Source organism: Cornus florida, unplaced genomic scaffold (assembly GCF_030987335.1).
Source record: "Cornus florida cultivar Cherokee Brave unplaced genomic scaffold, ASM3098733v1 CherokeeBrave_3.0.0_Hap2_Chr05, whole genome shotgun sequence".
NCBI classification, from domain to species: domain Eukaryota; kingdom Viridiplantae; phylum Streptophyta; class Magnoliopsida; order Cornales; family Cornaceae; genus Cornus; species Cornus florida.
Genome location: NW_026775575.1, coordinates 84,754,205 through 84,771,878, shown reverse-complemented (window position 1 = coordinate 84,771,878; position 17,674 = coordinate 84,754,205). Strand labels below are relative to the sequence as shown.

Sequence of the window (17,674 nt, the reverse complement as noted above, 5' to 3'; positions counted from 1 at the left end):
AGAGAGTGGGTTTCAGTGAGAGGAAGAGAGTGAAGATCATCCAGTTCATGTTTTCAATGAGAGCTTGATCAATGGAGAACGACTGAGGGTAAGATCATTCATGAGAGCGATTGAGGGGGTGTGCAGTGGTGTCTAAGGCTTTAATTTGGGTGTGTTTTGGTGGTATCTATAGGTTTGGGTGTGCTTGGCCTTAAATGTAAGGAATACAGGAATAAGTCAAATATTGTTAAGTTATGACTTAAGGATAATTTTGACATTTTGTTTTTTTGTTATTTATTTATTTATTTATATTAATGATAAAGTAAGACTAATTTAGTAATTTTAACATCAAAATTATGATTTATTCTTATTTGCACAAATTAGAAACAAGGGGGGGTAATTGCACATTTTGTATATGACACAAATTTTTTTTTTTTTTTTGCACTTATAACCCTTTATAAAATAATGTGGGTGTCGAAAAAACAAAAAAATAATTGGGGGGCCAAGTGGGAAGTTTACAGTGCACAATCTTCTCTTTAATCCTTTTGTTTGTCCAAATGTGGATCCTCGATCCTCATCTTCTCTTCTTTGCAAATGGCCTGAGAAACACTTATACATGAATAGGAACGCAAAAAAAAAAAAATATGGATACCACAAAAATACATCAAAAAATAATAATCAAATATTATATATATAAATAACATTTTTCAAATATTATATAGATAAATAATAATTTTTGCTCATTTTTCATATAACCATAAATAAAATCACTAATTTGAAAATTAGAGCTAGATTTTCATTATTTTTCTTTATTTTCTTCAATTTTATGTTATGTTTCTAATTAATCTATAATTTATTTAGAACTATATTGAATTCCATTTTTCTAAAGATAAAAATTTATAAAACCACTCTGTTATATCCTATCTAAAACCGATCATTGTCATATTCATGCCATATCTCAACCGTGTCCAACTAGTAAATAACATAATTAAATTTCGGGACATTCTAGGCTTCTAGCCATATTCGTGTATCCAAAACTTATATGAGTATCCAATGCCACTACAACACTCTTGGTGAAGTATAGTGCTTCCTAGCAAATGGTTTAAACTTTTATTTGGGATCCTTAAAGCCTAATGTTGATGCTGCAGTTAACAGTTTGTGTGAAGATTGTTGGTTGTCACGCTCTGACGTGGATGCTTGTCACACAGGCGCACAGTAGGATGATAACATGAGTAGTTTGTATGGTCGGAACAACAATACACCAGTGTAGGCTTGTAGATCGAGTTCTCTTAAAGTAATTGTGTAGAGTTATGTAGAATTGTATAGATTTATACAATATAGACCCTCTAGAGTTATTTTAGATATTCTTTTGAAGTGCTCTAGAATTCTGTCAGCAGTTAAATCCGCAACACGTATATATCTTAGACTTCTTAGCCATGCATTTGGCTTATAAATAGGGGTGGTACTTCATTGCTTCTCCCAACCAAGCAACAAGTTTTAAGCATTCTCCATGAACACTACAACTTATGGATTCACTCAAACTCTCTCTTGCTCACTTGCCTACTTCCCTTTCTTCATTCACTTCTGTAGTTTAGGTAGGCTGAGTTAGGATATCACCAAGTCTATGGTGGAGTGGTGGTTAGAGACCACAATGGTTGGCCACCGGCTGCTTGCAACTTTTTACGTAAATGTTGAAAGTTTTTATATGAAACACTTGAAGAATTTATGGTAGGTGAGCATTTTGTGCTGATATAAGAGAAAAATAAGTAAGTTGATTGTTTTGTTTTTTAGGAGGAAATGATACCGATATGTCAATTGTTTAAAAGAAAAAAAAAAAGATTAAATATACTTCTTCATCAATCATTTTTCAGTGTTAAAATCCAACTACACAAGAGAGAGGAGATAGGGAAGAGTAATAACAATATCCAGCTTAAATGACATTGTTAAATTTTAATCTTTAAAAATCTAAATGGCATTATTAAACTTTAATATTAAGAATACTTCTCCTCCAAAGCAACACATGTATCAAACATAAATACAATTGTCCCCAAATTTGAATATTTTAATTTTCGGTCGAAAATGAGTGGGTTACGACGACTGCAAGGAACACTTTCAGAACAAGACGAGGTGGTTTTATAATTATATATTTATTAAAGAATAGTTGAATTCAAACAAAAACAACATACACCAAATTCTAAGCTCCAAATTAGTGATTTAATTTAGTGATTTAATATTAATTTTATAAATAAAATGATCAAAAATTATTATATTTTTAAGTTTTAGTGTGTCACCTTGTCCCGTATTCTTGTATCTCATACACGTGTTTCCTAGCTTTAATGTTTTAGTTTCGTTCTCTAGTAGCAAAAGGTGTCTAACTTCCTCTCTTTCTATTCACTTAACCAACCAAAATTAAGGAAGAACAACAATTTTTTTTTTTTCCTAGGGATCCTTTATCCATCTTCCTTCCACTCCTTCCATTTTTCTACCAAACTAGGGAAGAAAAGGAAGGGAAAGGAAATAGTAAAAGTTTATGCTACAAAACTATTTAGATGCATGTGGCCCGTTTTGGGTTATTCAACAAACAGAGCAACAAAGAATTCGGTGGCTTGTTCATCATATGTCAAAAGTGAAGCCTATTTTCTTAATTGTACCGGCCCAAACCAACCAATCTCATGTTCGGGGTTCAAGCCCAACCATTTTTGGGTTTAGGAGCACTCATGTTTATAAAACATGGCTCATCTTTTATTTTTGACAACAAAAGACACACATTTTATTCTTAAAAGAATGTGAATCTTCCAATTTTTACTTCGAAAGAAGAAAAAACGAGTGATACATGAAATCTTCGGGTGGTATTTAGCTCCTTTTCCACAAAAAAAAAAAAAATAATAATAATAATAATAATAAAAAGAAAAAGAAAAGAAAAGAAAAGAAAAGTACAAGAAGATTATGTTTTTTTAAAAAAACATGAAGGTAAAATAAGAAGAAAAATAAGAAACTCTTTGATTAAATAGAGCCAAAGGCTGGCTTGTCTCTAGAGTACAAAGAGAATCTTAATGGGGAAAAAGAAAAAAAAAAAAATAAAAAAAAAAATAAATAAAGATTAGGGAGTACTTCTATGTTACAATGAATTCAAATGGCACATGAATTTCAGATCATGGAACAGGATAAGACTTGTTATTACACATGCATTTGTAAGCGATTGGGCATGTCTCGGCCTCTTCCAGTGAAGCACAAACAAAGCTCACCATGACCAGTCGACATGGCGAACATGACCCGCAACCATGCGAGCAATCTGGTAAGCTCGACCCTGCAATTTGGAGGGTGTCTGGTCTCTTATGCTTTGTTGATCTTCTCTCCCGGTAGAAATCAGGTCTAGCCATTGTGTCTCTTGTGCTAGGCCTTGTTGGATGGTGATGTCCAAGACCTGCAACACACAATATCCAAAACCTTAAAAATCAAGCCATTTGAAAAGTATTAATAATAATATATACATTGTAATTATCATCCTCGTCAACACATGGAAAAACCCATTCATATGAAATTAGGGGAAAGATGATGACGACTGACATACTAGACACGATATGATTAATACACTGGAGAAATTGTCCAAACATAGTTGAAGGAACTGCATATCAAGATATACGAAGATATATGTATGTGTGTGTGGTTGTGTATGTACAGAGAAGAGAAAATTAATCATACGTGAGTGTTGCCGGCCAATGTGCCTGGCTGATATGACTGCTGGGATAAGAAGAAGAGTAAGAATAGCTGCAATGCGAACAAAACCCTTCATGGTTTTGAACTTCTCTCCTATTTTCTTCACTTGGACGAGCTTGTTAAGTGGAAGAAAATGTGAATCTAGAGTGATGGAAAGAGGTAGAGGTGGATGGATATATAAAGGGCTGGACAAGAAGGAAGGTGGTATTGAAGCAAGTCACACGCAAAAGTGTGGACTGTGGACTAATGGATATATAGATGAGGAAAGGTCACATGAAAGAGGGTGCGCAAGAGAACATGATCACAAGGCTTAACCCTGCTAGAAAGGGTGACGGATTTTCTTCACGCTTATGGGGTTCCATGGAGAGGTGATGGTAGTGAAAGAATTTACTGAATTTGACAAGTGCTAGTTTACGTGAGTCATAAATATTTCACATCAATAGTAAACCTTCTTATAAAGTTCAAAATCTTAAGCCAATGTACTGAGGAGTTTTATGTGACTGCCATTAATGTTTTCTGCGGTTGTACCTCATAAACCTAGAAAGCAACTCCCACTTTGGTCCCCCACCTGGCCACCTTCCCTTCAAAATTCATAAATTCAGAAAGTTTTTTCTCATGGTACACGACATTTATAGCTGAAAGTCTGCAGTTATATACCTTTTCTAGGAAATTATAAATAGGTTGGTGTATTAGGTCGTTTGAATAAATTGACTTGACATGCCAATTAACAGGTCTTTTATCCAAATCTTTTTATCTCACTTACATTATCCACCTCTATGCAACTTCGTTTTCAACTTGACGTGTCAATTTCCTGTACCAAATGCAATATTGGCTCTCATTCTTATTGTTAATCAATGTATCTATCAGTTCCATCCATTAAATGTATACTCTCTTATATTCTAAGTTGCCAACCCAATCCTAATATCTTGGAGTAACTCCTCTAGTCAAGCTCATCCAAAATGATGTGAGAATCCTTTCCTTCTTTTCACCACAACTGGATGCCAACATTGCATCCCAATCCTAATATCTTAGATTATAATTTAAGGTAATTTATCCGGACCTTCTCTTAAGGTTGCAACTTTCATCCTCAAATTAAACTTTGATCAACATCATTCTGACAGAGTTGGAAACCCTATTGGTAAAGAATGTCCAATGCAAAATGACTATATTACCCTCAATTGAATGAAAACATAAAGTCTGCAATGGCGACTTCATAGCTAAATTTGTATGATGACTTATATACCCTCTGAGGGTGGGCTCTTGGCACAACGGTAAGATTTCTACATTATGACTTGGAGGTCGAGAGTTTGAGACAACAAAATAATCTCTACATACAGAGATAAAGCTGCATACATCTGACCATTTTTTATGACAACACCGGTCATCTCTGGTGATAGCATACAAGCTTTCAGGTATACATGTAGGTGGGCTTTATTTTAATTTTTTTTTTCCCACTTTTTCTTCTCTATCACAATTATCTCTACATTTATATAAAAGTTTCTTAATTTTTCTCTGAGAACCACCGGAGAGAGAAATTATTGTATAAGATAAGCCCTCAATGGACAAGGCATTCTGGTAAGTTAATTGGAGTGATGGACTGAAACAGATACTATCCTTTTAGTGCTATCTTTATAAAGTAACTTCACTCATCTTTGTTTAAGGAATGCCTTTGGGCAATTTGGTTCATGAATGGCTAAGCAAACAAATTGGGCCTACCAATTGATGCATTCCAATTTGCCCCCAATTCAAATTGGGCCATTGGGGTGCCTGCCTGAATCAAAATTTGGCCAAACTAGCCACTGTATTCTGAGCTGAGATACACAAAGCAAATTAGAACAAAAGTGTTCTCGCAAGCATTACAACAAACACCTAAAATGCATCTTCAAATCTTCACATAAACAAACAAGTTCTTTTGTCACATTGACAATTTTTTGTAATGCAAGTGTAAAATGAGCTGTTTGGATTTTCATTAAAAGCCAAGTAGCCATAGCAAATTGAGAAAAACATATGAAAATTGATATAACGAACATGGAAGTGTTGGTGGTTATTGTTGTGGGTTGATGATTGCGGTTGTGAGGTTCTGTGAAAGAAAGATAGAACAATGGAAGGAGGGAGTCACCTTTGGGCCACTGATGACAATCATTAGGGCGCTTAGGTTTCACCTCATGCCGAAGCAAAGACCCCACCTTATCTCTGCACATTAGCATGCCATGTCATGCCATCAGTAACTAGTGCACCAGTTTTATACGGAGTATATATATATATATATATATATATATATATATATATATATAATTAGAGAGAGAGAGAGAGAGGTGTTTGATCACCTGTTCCTTTGACCTGAACACAACCACCTTTGCAAGGGCTTTCAAGCGATAGATGAGCAGGTATCAGTGCGTATGTTTTAAGGATCTACTAATACCATGTCCCAAATGTCAGTGCCTATGTTGTTACATTATTTGGTACTATTTGGTTTTGGGGTTAATGATTTGTTTAAGGTTCATCTTACATTGTTGTTTAATTACTATTCTTGTCTCAAGGAATAACATTGTTGTTCAATTAGAGTTCCAAGTTATTTTCTATTTTATTTTATTTTTTATTTTAAAAGAGCAATGAATATAACAACCGCCACCCTATTAAAATTCCTCTGCAGAGTATAAAGGAAATATTGGCCGTCTAATAAAATTTTTTATTTAGTCACGATGTGGTCATATTAAGATTTTACAATTACATCTTCAGAAATAAGTGGGATTGGTGTTATTCAAGTGGTTAGGGATTAGACATTTAATGATTTTATCTTTGAATCTCTCATTTTTTAATTCCCACTAATTACTAACACATTCAATAATCTTATCTTCGAATCCCCTGCTCTTTAATTCTCACTAATTACAAACACTTCAACCAATGTTAGGTGAAACAAATTTGTTATAAAACCATATTGAATGATGGAACAATATAATTCTTTAAACAATACAAGAAATTCGTGTTATCATAGCAGCAATTTCACTGAAAAATATCCTTTTTAACAAAATAAATAAATAAATATATATTTTCATCATTATTATTATTTCTTTTAAGGAAAAAAAAAAAATTCCTTAATTTTTGGTGGTTACAGAAAAAACTCAGCTCCATTTCCTTAAAATTTAAAGAGGTTTTATAAGGACTCAACAAGTGTCCCAATTATGAGTGGTAGTGGAGCAGTTTCGAAGGAGCAAAGGAATACTCTCTCTCTCTCTCTCTCTCTCTCTCTCTAATTTTCAAACCCACTCCTCCTACTTCCTCCTACAACTGTCATTGGTGGTTCAGTTCATCATCTTCTTCTCTCTACTCTTTCTTAATTTACTAGCTAAAGAGACATGCATGGCACCTTCAATAATCAACCACCCTTTTCCACCAGCTTCAGCTATGATCAAAGTAATCTTTGATCTTCTAAACTGACACAATCCAACAAGACATGTTTGACATCTTGTTTGGATGGAGAAAAGCCTCCAAATGGTAATCCTTTTTTCTTCTTTTTATTATTTTTTTCTTCAATAATTCTGAGAAGCCTTTTTGGGTAACTGAACGTAATGAATAAATATTAATCATGGTTTTGATAATGAATTTGAGCTTTTTGTTGCAGCAAGAAACTAATTAGGCGCGTTCAATGCCGCCTCAAACTGTTGAAGAATAAGAGATGTTCAATTGTCAGGCATATTCGCGAAGACGTTGCTCAGCTTCTCAAAAATGGCCATGAACAAAATGCCATCAATCGGGTATATGCTCTGCCTATGTCTTCTGTTCTTTACTGAATTGTGTTAGCTGGATTAATTAGTTCAAATCATGCCTATATGAAAAATTGAATTGGGTTCAATTTAATTTTTTATTTATAGATCAATTAGTTCAAATCATGCTTAGATGAAACATTGAATTGGGTTCATGCTTATATAAATATATACCAACTTCCCTTCTTTTGGAGGGCAATGGGTATACTCTTGCTAAATAAGGACCTCTGATTTTTTTTTTTTTTTGGTGAACCAAATAAGGACCTTATCAGCAGCAATATCCACTTGCTAGTCTTTATTAGCAATTTAGCATGATATAATCAACATGGGTAAGATTTAAGAAATAAATGTAGCTCTAATATGCAGGATTAGAGATTCTTTTTTCTAATTCTTTTAATTTTTTTGGGCAGATGAGAAAGACTTGATACAAAAAGTAGGGCTTGTTGCAAAAATTGATGAAATAATTTTATTTAATAAACCCTTGATTTCACATTGTAGTCAGACTTGATATGAAGTTTTTACTTGCCATTTCGCGGTGATTCCTTATATAAACCCTTTATATGTTAAGCTTTTCAGGTTTGAAGCATTTCTATTAGCAGTGTTGAATGTGCCCAATTTATTGTTTTTAATATGTCTACCAATTTTCAGATTGAGCAGCTCTTTATGGATGAAAGCATAGTGACTGTATATGATCTACTGGATCATTTCTGTGAATTCATCATCATCCATCTTTCCTACATCCGCAGACACAAGTATGCTTTGCAGTATAGTTAATCTTAGCTTCGTATTTTCAAAATATATGATTCCTTTTTACCTCTTTTCACATTGTTTTGCTTTATATCAAGGCGTTATTGTGCTGTAATTTCATAATTTTAGGGATTGTCCTAATGATATCAATGAGGCGGTGTCAAGTCTTATATTTGCATCTGCAAGATGTGGGGATCTTCCCGAGCTTCCGGTTATTAGGAAGCTCTTTGGGGAGCGTTATGGTCATAGATTTGCAACGGCTGCTCTTGAATTACTTCCGGGGAATCTTGTGAATCATCAGGTTATATATCAATTCATATTTTACAAAATAAATTTATGTGGGCTTCTCTAGTAATTGACCTTCTAAAACTGAACATGTGATTGGAACCCATTAAATTCTTAACAGATAAAGGAGAAACTCTCCATAAAGTCGGTATCAGATGATGTGAAGTACATGTTGGTGGATGAAATAGCTCGGAGTTGTCTTCAGTCAAGACCTTTAGCAATCGAGTATAGTTCTGAACTGCAACAACAGCAGGTAATTTTTCAGAAATTTTCAACTCACAAAAACACGAGTTCTGTGCTTTACTAGGCGCAGCTCAAGTAGTGTTGTACCATGGAATTGCAGGCAAACAACAATTCTGTACATCAAGTCCCGGATGGAACTGAAGGATTTCAAATTCATGCTTCGGAAAATAGAGAGACTGAAGGAAAGATCTTTCATGTTGATGTCTTATCAAAAGGCAATAAATTTATCAACAAACCATTTCACTCTCACCAAGAGTCTGATGCAAGTGGAATTCCCACCGTTTGTTCGACAGGCTTGCACTCTTTTCCTAACACTTCGCCATCATCTATGCATAAGAAAGAAGGGAAAGTAGAAAAGTACATCCAGCTGAATTCTCCATCTGAACTCACAATTTCTGGTCAGAGTACCACCAGAAGTTCGAGTTCTAGCATAAGTACTAATGCTGTCACGTTGGTACTCAAGGAAGGGAACATGGCTGCAGAGTCTTCTTCCGAAAGTTCATCCCAATTGCCAGAGGAAATGATATACCTCGATGACATTGAGGAGTTCCAGTCTCCCACAAGTAAAGACGTAAAGTGCCAGGATCAAAGACTATTTATGTTCAAATCACCTGTTCTTCACAATAGAGAGAAGTTTGATTATGGTTCAAAAGAAGATTATATAGAGCAATCTAAATCATGGAATGAAAATGTCAACTCAAGAAGCTCTACGAAGAGCGGGAGGGCAGCTGGAAAGAGGTTAAGGAGAAGATCAGTTTCTCAGGAAAGTAGTAGTGTGACGGATGTAGAATGTGAACTTTATTATGGCAAGTCATTTGAGAATTCCCCAAATCTAAACTGGAAATCTCATCACTGCAAAATGTATCAGAAGAATATTCAAATGGATGAAAGCCAGGAATCATATAATGCAGAAGAAAGAGTAGAACATCATCCCTGCTGCACGAAAAGGGGAAGCAGCTTTAAGACCGGCAAGTGTAGATATGATCAGATGAAATCATGCTACACGGGGGGCTTTAGAAGTGAAAAAGTCAATGGCTGCAGCTTGGAAAATCCATGTTATTTCTGTGTTAGTGAATATAAAGAAGATTGGGAAAGTCCACCATGGAAGCAAAAGAGGAGAACGACAACATTGGAGGAATTTCAAACTCATTATGCCAAAGAAGGAAAAATGCAGCATGACAATTGCTATTGTTGCTGTTCTTGCAAAGGAGAACAACATGATCAGGAAATGGGATTGGATTTTGTTCCTCAGAAACCAAGAAGAAACTTTCAAAGTGTTGGTACAATGAGCAACAAATTGACCTACCAAGATCACTGGCCTAATAAGCAAGGCAAGGAAGTGGAAGGAGGAGGTAGACATATTGATTCTATATGCTCTGGCTCGAAATTGGCTAGTCCTCGGACAAGAAAAGAAACACAGCCACCATATTTTAGGGCCATGACTATGCCTCCTGAACGGCCGAAAGATGGTTGCACTGATAACATTGTGAGGTCCAACTCATTCCCATTTGAACAGCCTTCTCCCCATGTCCATCCAAAGTTGCCAGACTATGATGAATTAGCAGCTAAGTTCAGGGCTCTCAAGAAAGCAAATTCGCAAAATAAGCATCTCTGAAGCTGCTAGAGACGTGAACCGAGCATGATGCCTTCTGCACTGGATCAGATATTCAGATGTCTAATATTTATTCCGATATTTGTCTCATTTAGCTGTCCATTTTTCCCATGTTATGATCAGTAGAATTACCTTCTTAATTACTTATTAAGAATGGGATGATTTGTTTGGAACGAAATGATTTGTATGATGACAATGGTTGCACAAGAAGTTCAGAGGAATTCTTTATTTTATTTTTTACAAATGAAATGTTGAAAGCAAATATAAAGGAGTAAAAAGTTGCTTTTATGAGTTTATTCTTTTTGTATAGATTTTCTGGAGTTTCAAACATTTAATAATTGTGTCACGATAATCAAATCATAAATGACGAATTTGATTTATTTTGATTATGTAAGTTGAGATTTGCGCTCCACAATTATTCTATATCCTGCCACCCATTCCCTTTCTCTTTCTTCAAAAGAATCCTTATATTACACAATGCCTCATTATTATAATTTTAATACCAAAATTACCCTTCCTAATATTTTTAGAATTATTGCTGTTCAAATTCCTAACTTCTCACGTTCTTTCCCTTCTCCCTCTCCAAAATTCACAAAAATATGGAAGTCATTAAAAAAGATCAGAGTACTTAGTTTTATGACTAGTTAAGAATAATTTATTTATTTATGCCAAGTTATAAGATAATCAAGTTGATGGGGAGGATGTAAAAAAAAAACCATCCAACACAAAAGGCCTTCCCAAGTCCAAACACAAACAAACTACTACAACAGAGTACTTAGTTTTATGCGAAAGGATTATGTATATGAAGATGCAAGAAATTCCTCCTTTCTTTCTCTCCTTCTCCATCCATCACTTCTCCTATTTATAGATACTTACAAATGTTGATGGACTGCTGGATCTAGGCCCGTTCCTCTATGAGTTTTGGTCATCTTTCATGGGCTATTCGCGTTCGGCCCATATGGCAGTGTCTTTCTATGGGCCTGACCCATCTGTACGGACCGGATGTCGTGTTTGCAGGTCATATCCGGCCCATCTCACTTCGAGCCTCCTCAACTGCCCCCATAATTACCCTTTGTTTAATAAGGGGGTAATTATTGAAGGCGTCTCATCATGACGTTGACGGCTCGAGAAACCCATATGGGGGAACGGACGGTCAGATCAGGAATCAATGTTCCGGGGCTCAATGAATTTCTCGCCTTCCTGACGCTTCGGCCCTCGGGTCCCCCTCGCCTTTATAAGGCTTTAGAATACCACTTCATGCCTTTTTACCGTCTCCATCATCAGTCAAATCTCTCGTTCATCCTTTTAGAACAGTGCTAAATTTCTTCCGGTGAAATCCTTCAAGAGTCATTCTTCCAGCGATCTTGCAGTGCTCTTTGTTGCTTTCTACCTCAGAGGTTAGTTTTGTTCCTTTTTACTTTCGGCAGGCTTCTTTTTACCCTTTTAGATCCTTCAATCGCTTCCACCATGGTTGTAGATCTAGATGTTCTTCGTATGAGACTTAGACTTCCTGACAACATTCAAGTTAGGGTTTGCCCTAAGGATGTTAATATTATGACCGGTGCCGGCCTTCTTCCCGGCGAAGTTTTATTTTCAAACCTTCAACTGAATGTCGTTAGGTTCCCTCTGCACCCCTTCTTTAATTATGTCTTCAATAGACTGGGGATATCCCCCCTACAAGTAAACCCCAATTTCTTTAGAATCATATCCATTATGCTACTGTTGATTCGTGATAGAAGTCTGGACCTTGACCTCATAGATCTTCTTCTGTGTTATAAGGTCAGTAAGATCCGAACTAACGAGCCATTCTACCACCTCTACCCGATCGACAAGATGTCCATATGTACGGATACAATAAAATCTGAAAAGGGTTGGAGAGATAACATTGTGGGCATTAGTGGGGCCTGGTCTTCGCCGGCTGCAGAGGATTACCCAATCCCGAGCGCCTTTGGCGTCTGTTCTGTTTCCTCATATAAGAAATTCAAATCTCATAAAAACGATTGTCCCTGCGAAACATGTGTTCTTCGCTTTTGTACTTTCTTATGTCGCTCCTTAGGCATACCTTGTGATGACTTGAGCTACAGTGTTTGCAGGGATAGGAGTAATTACTTGAAGAAATACGTTTTGAACGATATTCCTTCTTGCTCAGACCTCCTCACTTCAGACAACCTTCTAGCGCTCTCATCCCTCGGCTATACCATGAGCAGGCTTCAGATTCCATCCTTTGGTAGGAGGAAAAATACTCCCCCAGCCACTTCTGCTGCTGGAGCGACCTCCTCTCCTGCATCAGCCTCTTCCTCAGCCACAATCTCTGACACCATCCCGAGTACGGTGGCTATTGATCCTGTTGTCAGCACCCCTGCTACCAACCCGAGCGTGTCTCCACAAATCACTACTACTCCTGCTGTCGCTGGGGGCGCTCGGGACAAAGAACGAGGCAAAAGGCCTCATCCTGACGGTGGAGTCGACCCTGAGGAGGAGCCTTTTATAAGAAGGACCCGAGTCTTTGGGCCGAGTGCTCTCTTGCATCGCCCAGTCAGAGCTCCTGCCCCCTCCGGGCCTGTTGCAGCTGGTGCCTCTGCTTCTGCTTCAGCTTCTCCTTCTCTTCCTGTTTTACCACCATGGGCTCCTCGGTACACCCGAACGGATGGGACGTTCGTGAAGCCGAACGAGACCATGTTAATGGATGACCAGACCGCCATGGTGTATTATAGGAGCATGTGGACTCCGAAAGACCTTGAGGCGGCGAAAGGTCTATCCCAAAAGGATGTGTTCAACCGCTTTCCCCAATCTGCCATGGAAGTGACTTTTATTTTCTAACTCATGAATCCTCTCATACTATTTGGTCTTGCCTTCGTCCGACCAGGCTATCGGTTTAACCATTATTCATGTATATCTATGCAGACTTTGTTCGGTATGATGGCTATGCAGAAGCAGGTGGAAATAGGGAACGCCAGGGCCCGTAAGTTCTCTGATAGCCTGGAGGTAGCCAATAAGGAAAACGACCTTCTCGCCAGTAAGAATACCGAGGTATTGGCTCGGCTTGAAAAAACCGAAAAAGAAAGAGATGTCCTGAAGAAGGAAAACGACTCTCTTCAGGATGAGAAAGATGCCCTCCAGCTTGAGAAGAGTGTCTGGCAGACTGAACGTGATTCAATCAGAGACGAAAAGGCAGAGCTCCAGCGCCTTTTGGCTGATGAACAGTCTGCTCGGATGGCTTTTGAGAAAAGAGCTCTGGACGAGCGCAATGCTCTGATTGATACCATCAGCAAAGTGAACGGTGGAATGCTGGCTCTTCATGCTCGGTTCTCAAGAGTCGGAGCTCTTAGATATGCTCAGGGATTCCGAGATGGTTTCTCCGACCGAGTTCCGGCTGAGGGACAGACCAGTTTAACTCCAGATGAGATTGATAAGGACTTAGCGATTGATCCTCTGGGGGTCTATGTTGACCCAGAACCCACCGAAGCCGAGCACATATTTGATGAATGTCAGGAGATTGCTTCCTCTAGGATCACTACAGCTCCTCCTACCGTTCAGCCTCTAACCGCTCCTCATTCGTCAACTGTGGTATCTCCCATAGTCACTGCTGACGTTGGCCCCCAGCAGAATGACTCTGTTATTCATCTTGATTCCCCACCTCGTGAGGGTGAGATGGCTGACGGGACCGAGGAGGCGGATCGGCACAACCAGGAGGCTGTCGGTACTGAGGCAGCTAGCTAGGACTCCTCCAGACTCTTCGATTCCATACTTTTTTGTAATAATGTGACTTGAATACTTCATTTTTTGTAACTCCAATGCTTATCATGAATGAGATGACAGAACTCTTTTTTCTTTGTGTTACGCTCTGTTCAAACCCATTTTCAATATATATATATACTTTTTTTTTTTTATATTAACTTTGTCGTGTGCGTGTTTTTGGCAAGTGCCTGGCGCTCGGCTAGAATGCCACTTGCCATTTGGCTTTTCATTTTTTAGCAAGTGCCAGGCGTTTGGCTTATGATGCCAGCTGCCACTTATCTTGCTTAAGTGCCTGGCGCTCGGCTAGAATGCCACTTGCCACTTGGCTCTTTATTTTTTAGCAAGTGCCTGGCGTTCGGCTTATGGTGCCAACTGCCACTTATCTTGCTTAAGTGCCTGGCGCTCGGCTAGAATGCCACTTGCCACTTGGCTCTTTATTTTTTAGCAAGTGCCTAGCGTTCGGCTTATGGTGCCAGCTGCCACTTATCTTGCTTAAGTGCCTAGCGCTCGGCTAGAATGCCACTTGCCACTTGGCTCTTTATTTTTTAGCAAGTGCCCGGCGTTCGGCTTATGGTGCCAGCTGCCACTTATCTTGCTTAAGTGCCTGGAGCTCGGCTAGAATGCCACTTGCCACTTGGCTTTTTATTTTTTAGCAAGTGTCTAGCGTTCGGCTTATGGTGCCAGCTGCCACTTATCTTGCTTAAGTGCCTGGCGCTCGGCTAGAATGCCACTTGGCTCTTTATTTTTTAGTAAGTGCCTGGCGTTCGGCTTATGGTGCCAGCTGTCACTTCTCTTGCTTAAGTGCCTGGCGCTCGGCTAGAATGCCACTTGCCACTTGCCACTTGACTTTTTATTTTTTAAAACCCATTGAAAAGGAAAGTTATTTTTATAAATTTCAGGAATTTGCACATTCATACGTACTTGATTGACAACAAACAACACCCAATAAAGCCGAAACTTAGCTTTTATTGGTAGTACCTCTTCAGAGACGTGGCATTCCAGGGCATGCTGACCAACCTTCCCGCCATGGTCTCTAACGTATATGCTCCCTTCCCTATGACTTCTGCAATTCTGTATGGGCCTTCCCATGGTGGCAGCATTTTTTTGACTATCCCCACCTTTCTTTTCAGAACCAGATCGCCAGGGGCAAAATCTCTGTGTTTCACTCTTTTGTTGTGACTATTCGCCAATACTTGCTGGTATGATGCTAACCTTATTGCTGCAGCGTCCCTCTTTTTGTCTATCATATCGAGGTTCAATCTTAACATTCTGTCGTTCTGATCTCGACTCTATGCTAAGCTTCTGATAGTTGGGATCAAGTGCTCAACCGGTATAACCGCCTCAGTACCATATGCCATTGCAAACGGGCTCTCCCCAGTCGGCCGCCTTGGGGTGGTTCTATAAGCTCATAGGACGTTCGGGAGCTCATCCAACCACTTCCCTTTATGGTCCTCCAGCTTCTTCTTAATGCAGGCGAAAATTGTTCTGTTTGTAATTTCTGCTTGTCCATTGGCCTGAGGATGACTTACTGCAGCCAACTTCTGATTAATTCCATACTCCTCCAGCAGCTCTCTTACTTGCTTGCTGTCGAGTTTCGTTCTATTATCCATGACTATTGACCTTGGAACGCCGAAACGGCAGATAATATTGCTCCAAATAAATCATCTCACATGAGTCTGAGTCACGCTTGAATATGGTTCTGCTTCCACCCACTTAGTGAAGTAATCCATGGCCAGTAGCACATACTTGTTCTGAGCTCTTGCCGTTGGCAGAGGATCGACCACATCCATCCCCCATTGCGCGAAAGGCCATGGCGAGGCCATTACGTGCAATTCCTCAGGTGGTTGGTGGATCAATGGTCCATATCGTTGGCATTTATCGCACCTTCGAGAGAACTCCTCCGCATCTCTTGACATGTTCTGCCAGAAATACCCTTGTGTCATTGCTTTATGCGCTAACGATCTTCCCCCGGAATGATTGCCACATACGCCTTCATGAATAGCTCGCAATACCTGCTGCGACTCTGCGGGGGTGACACACTTCAAGTATGGGCCCGATTAGGACCTTCTGTACAGCTGGTTATGCACGATGGCGTATTTTGCAGCATTCTTTTTGATTTTCCTAGCTTCATCCCTTTGCATAGGCAAAACGCCATCTCGAATATAAGTGATGATGAGGTCAATCCAACTCGGTTCATACGGTATGACATTGACTTGCCAAGGGTCAGAGTCCAAAGGTTCTTCGAAAATAGATGGCTGGGTCAATATTCCTATTGGAATCACCCTCGCCAGTGTTTCACCAGAACTCGAAGCACTACATGCTAACCGGTCCACATCTGCGTTCTGTTCCCTCGGTAACTGTATGAATTCAATCTTTGTAAAGTCCTTGGCTTTATGCAGAACGGCAGAACGATATGCCTCCATCGTGTCATCCTTGGTCGCGTACTCACCATTTACCTGCCGAACAATCAACTGTGAGTCACTATAAACAGTCAAACTTCTGACCTGTAGCTCTCTGGCCAACTTTAACCCATTCAGCAACGCCTCGTATTCCGCTTCATTATTGGTGGCTCGGAACTCAAGTCTGAGTGCTTGACTCAAAGAAGTACCCTCTGGGGTTTGCAGTTTAACCCCAATTCCAGCCCCCATCTGGTTAGAGGAGCCATCCACATAAAGTTTCCAAGAGCCGCACCTAAGGTCTTCTTCTGTATCCTCAGAGTCACATTCTAGCAGGAAATCGGCTACCGCTTGTCCTTTGACAGCTGTTCTCGGTTCATACGTTATGTCAAATGAACTTAACTCTATGGCCCACTTTGTCATTCTGCCTGAGAGTTCTGGCTTGTGCATAAGCACTCTGATTGGAAAAGTTGTTAGAACAGCTATAGGGTGGGATTCGAAATAATGCCTCAACTTTCTTTTTGCGTTTACAAGTGAAAGTATCACCCGTTCGGCCTTCGAGTATCTTCGTTCTGTCGCGGTCATTGTTTTACTGACATAAAATACCGGGTGTTGCACCCCTTCCTTGCAACGAATCAGAACGGCACTTGTCGCAACACTAGATACTCCAAGATATAGAAATAACTTTTCTTCTGGATCCGGGGCTGACAGGACTGGTGGATTCTGCATATATTCCTTCAAATGGGTCAATGCTTGTCGTTGCTCATCTCCCCAGACCTATCTTCCATGACTCCGAATCGTGTCAAAGAACGGCTTGCAGCGATCTGACAACTTATAAATGAATCGACTTAATGCAGCTATTCGTCCTGTGAGGGCTTGCACCTCTCTGATCGTCTTTGGCTCGGCATTCTTAATCAAAGCCTCTGCTTGAGCAGGGCTAACTTCGATGCCTCTGCGGTTGACCACGTGTCCCAAAAACTGACCGGAACTCACACCGAACGAGCACTTGGTTGGATTGAGCCTCATCCCATATCGCCTCAGCACATCAAATACATCTTGCAGATGTTTCAAATGATCATCCTTCTTCCTACTCTTTACCACCATATCATCAATATAGGCTTCCACAATCTTTCCTATTTGATCCTTGAAAATTTTGCTAACAAGTCTTTGATAAGTTGCTCCCGCGTTCTTTA

General features: G+C 39.2%; 2 protein-coding genes across 3 annotated transcripts; one reads left to right on the top strand and one right to left on the bottom strand.

Moving 5' to 3' along the window:
* Window positions 1-2,955: 2,955 nt before the first annotated feature.
* LOC132307269 (protein EPIDERMAL PATTERNING FACTOR 1-like) lies at window positions 2,956-6,340 on the bottom strand. Of its 2 annotated transcripts, XR_009482202.1 has the most exons (3): window positions 6,024-6,340; window positions 5,816-5,889; window positions 2,956-3,403 (listed from the first exon to the last, which is right to left on the bottom strand). XR_009482202.1 is itself a non-coding variant. In XM_059804980.1 (2 exons), exons 1-2 carry the CDS (start codon window positions 3,770-3,772, stop codon window positions 3,132-3,134), a joined length of 363 nt encoding a protein of 120 aa, XP_059660963.1. In that variant the 5' UTR covers window positions 3,773-4,091; the 3' UTR covers window positions 2,956-3,131. The 2 variants fall into 2 exon arrangements, 1 of the variants encoding a protein (XP_059660963.1); XM_059804980.1 differs by lacking the exons at window positions 5,816-5,889; window positions 6,024-6,340 and adding an exon at window positions 3,682-4,091.
* A 547-nt stretch (window positions 6,341-6,887) lies between these two features.
* On the top strand, window positions 6,888-10,641 carry LOC132307268 (uncharacterized). The gene is made up of 6 exons (XM_059804979.1): window positions 6,888-7,191; window positions 7,319-7,451; window positions 8,109-8,212; window positions 8,337-8,508; window positions 8,614-8,745; window positions 8,836-10,641. Exons 1-6 carry the CDS (start codon window positions 7,151-7,153, stop codon window positions 10,348-10,350), a joined length of 2,097 nt encoding a protein of 698 aa, XP_059660962.1. The 5' UTR covers window positions 6,888-7,150; the 3' UTR covers window positions 10,351-10,641.
* The last annotated feature ends 7,033 nt before the right edge of the window (window positions 10,642-17,674 follow it).

Excerpts from the sequence above, each read along its gene's own strand:
- LOC132307268 (XM_059804979.1), top strand. The coding sequence starts at position 7,151 with ATGTTTGACATCTTGTTTGGATGGAGAAAAGCCTCCAAATG. Across the intron at positions 8,213-8,336 it reads TCCTACATCCGCAGACACAA|GGATTGTCCTAATGATATCA; the intron begins GTATGCTTTGCA and ends TCATAATTTTAG. Across the intron at positions 8,509-8,613 it reads GGAATCTTGTGAATCATCAG|ATAAAGGAGAAACTCTCCAT; the intron begins GTTATATATCAA and ends AATTCTTAACAG.
- LOC132307269 (XM_059804980.1), bottom strand. The coding sequence starts at position 3,772 with ATGAAGGGTTTTGTTCGCATTGCAGCTATTCTTACTCTTCTTCTTATC. Across the intron at positions 3,404-3,681 it reads CATTGGCCGGCAACACTCAC|GTCTTGGACATCACCATCCA; the intron begins GTATGATTAATT and ends TGTGTGTTGCAG.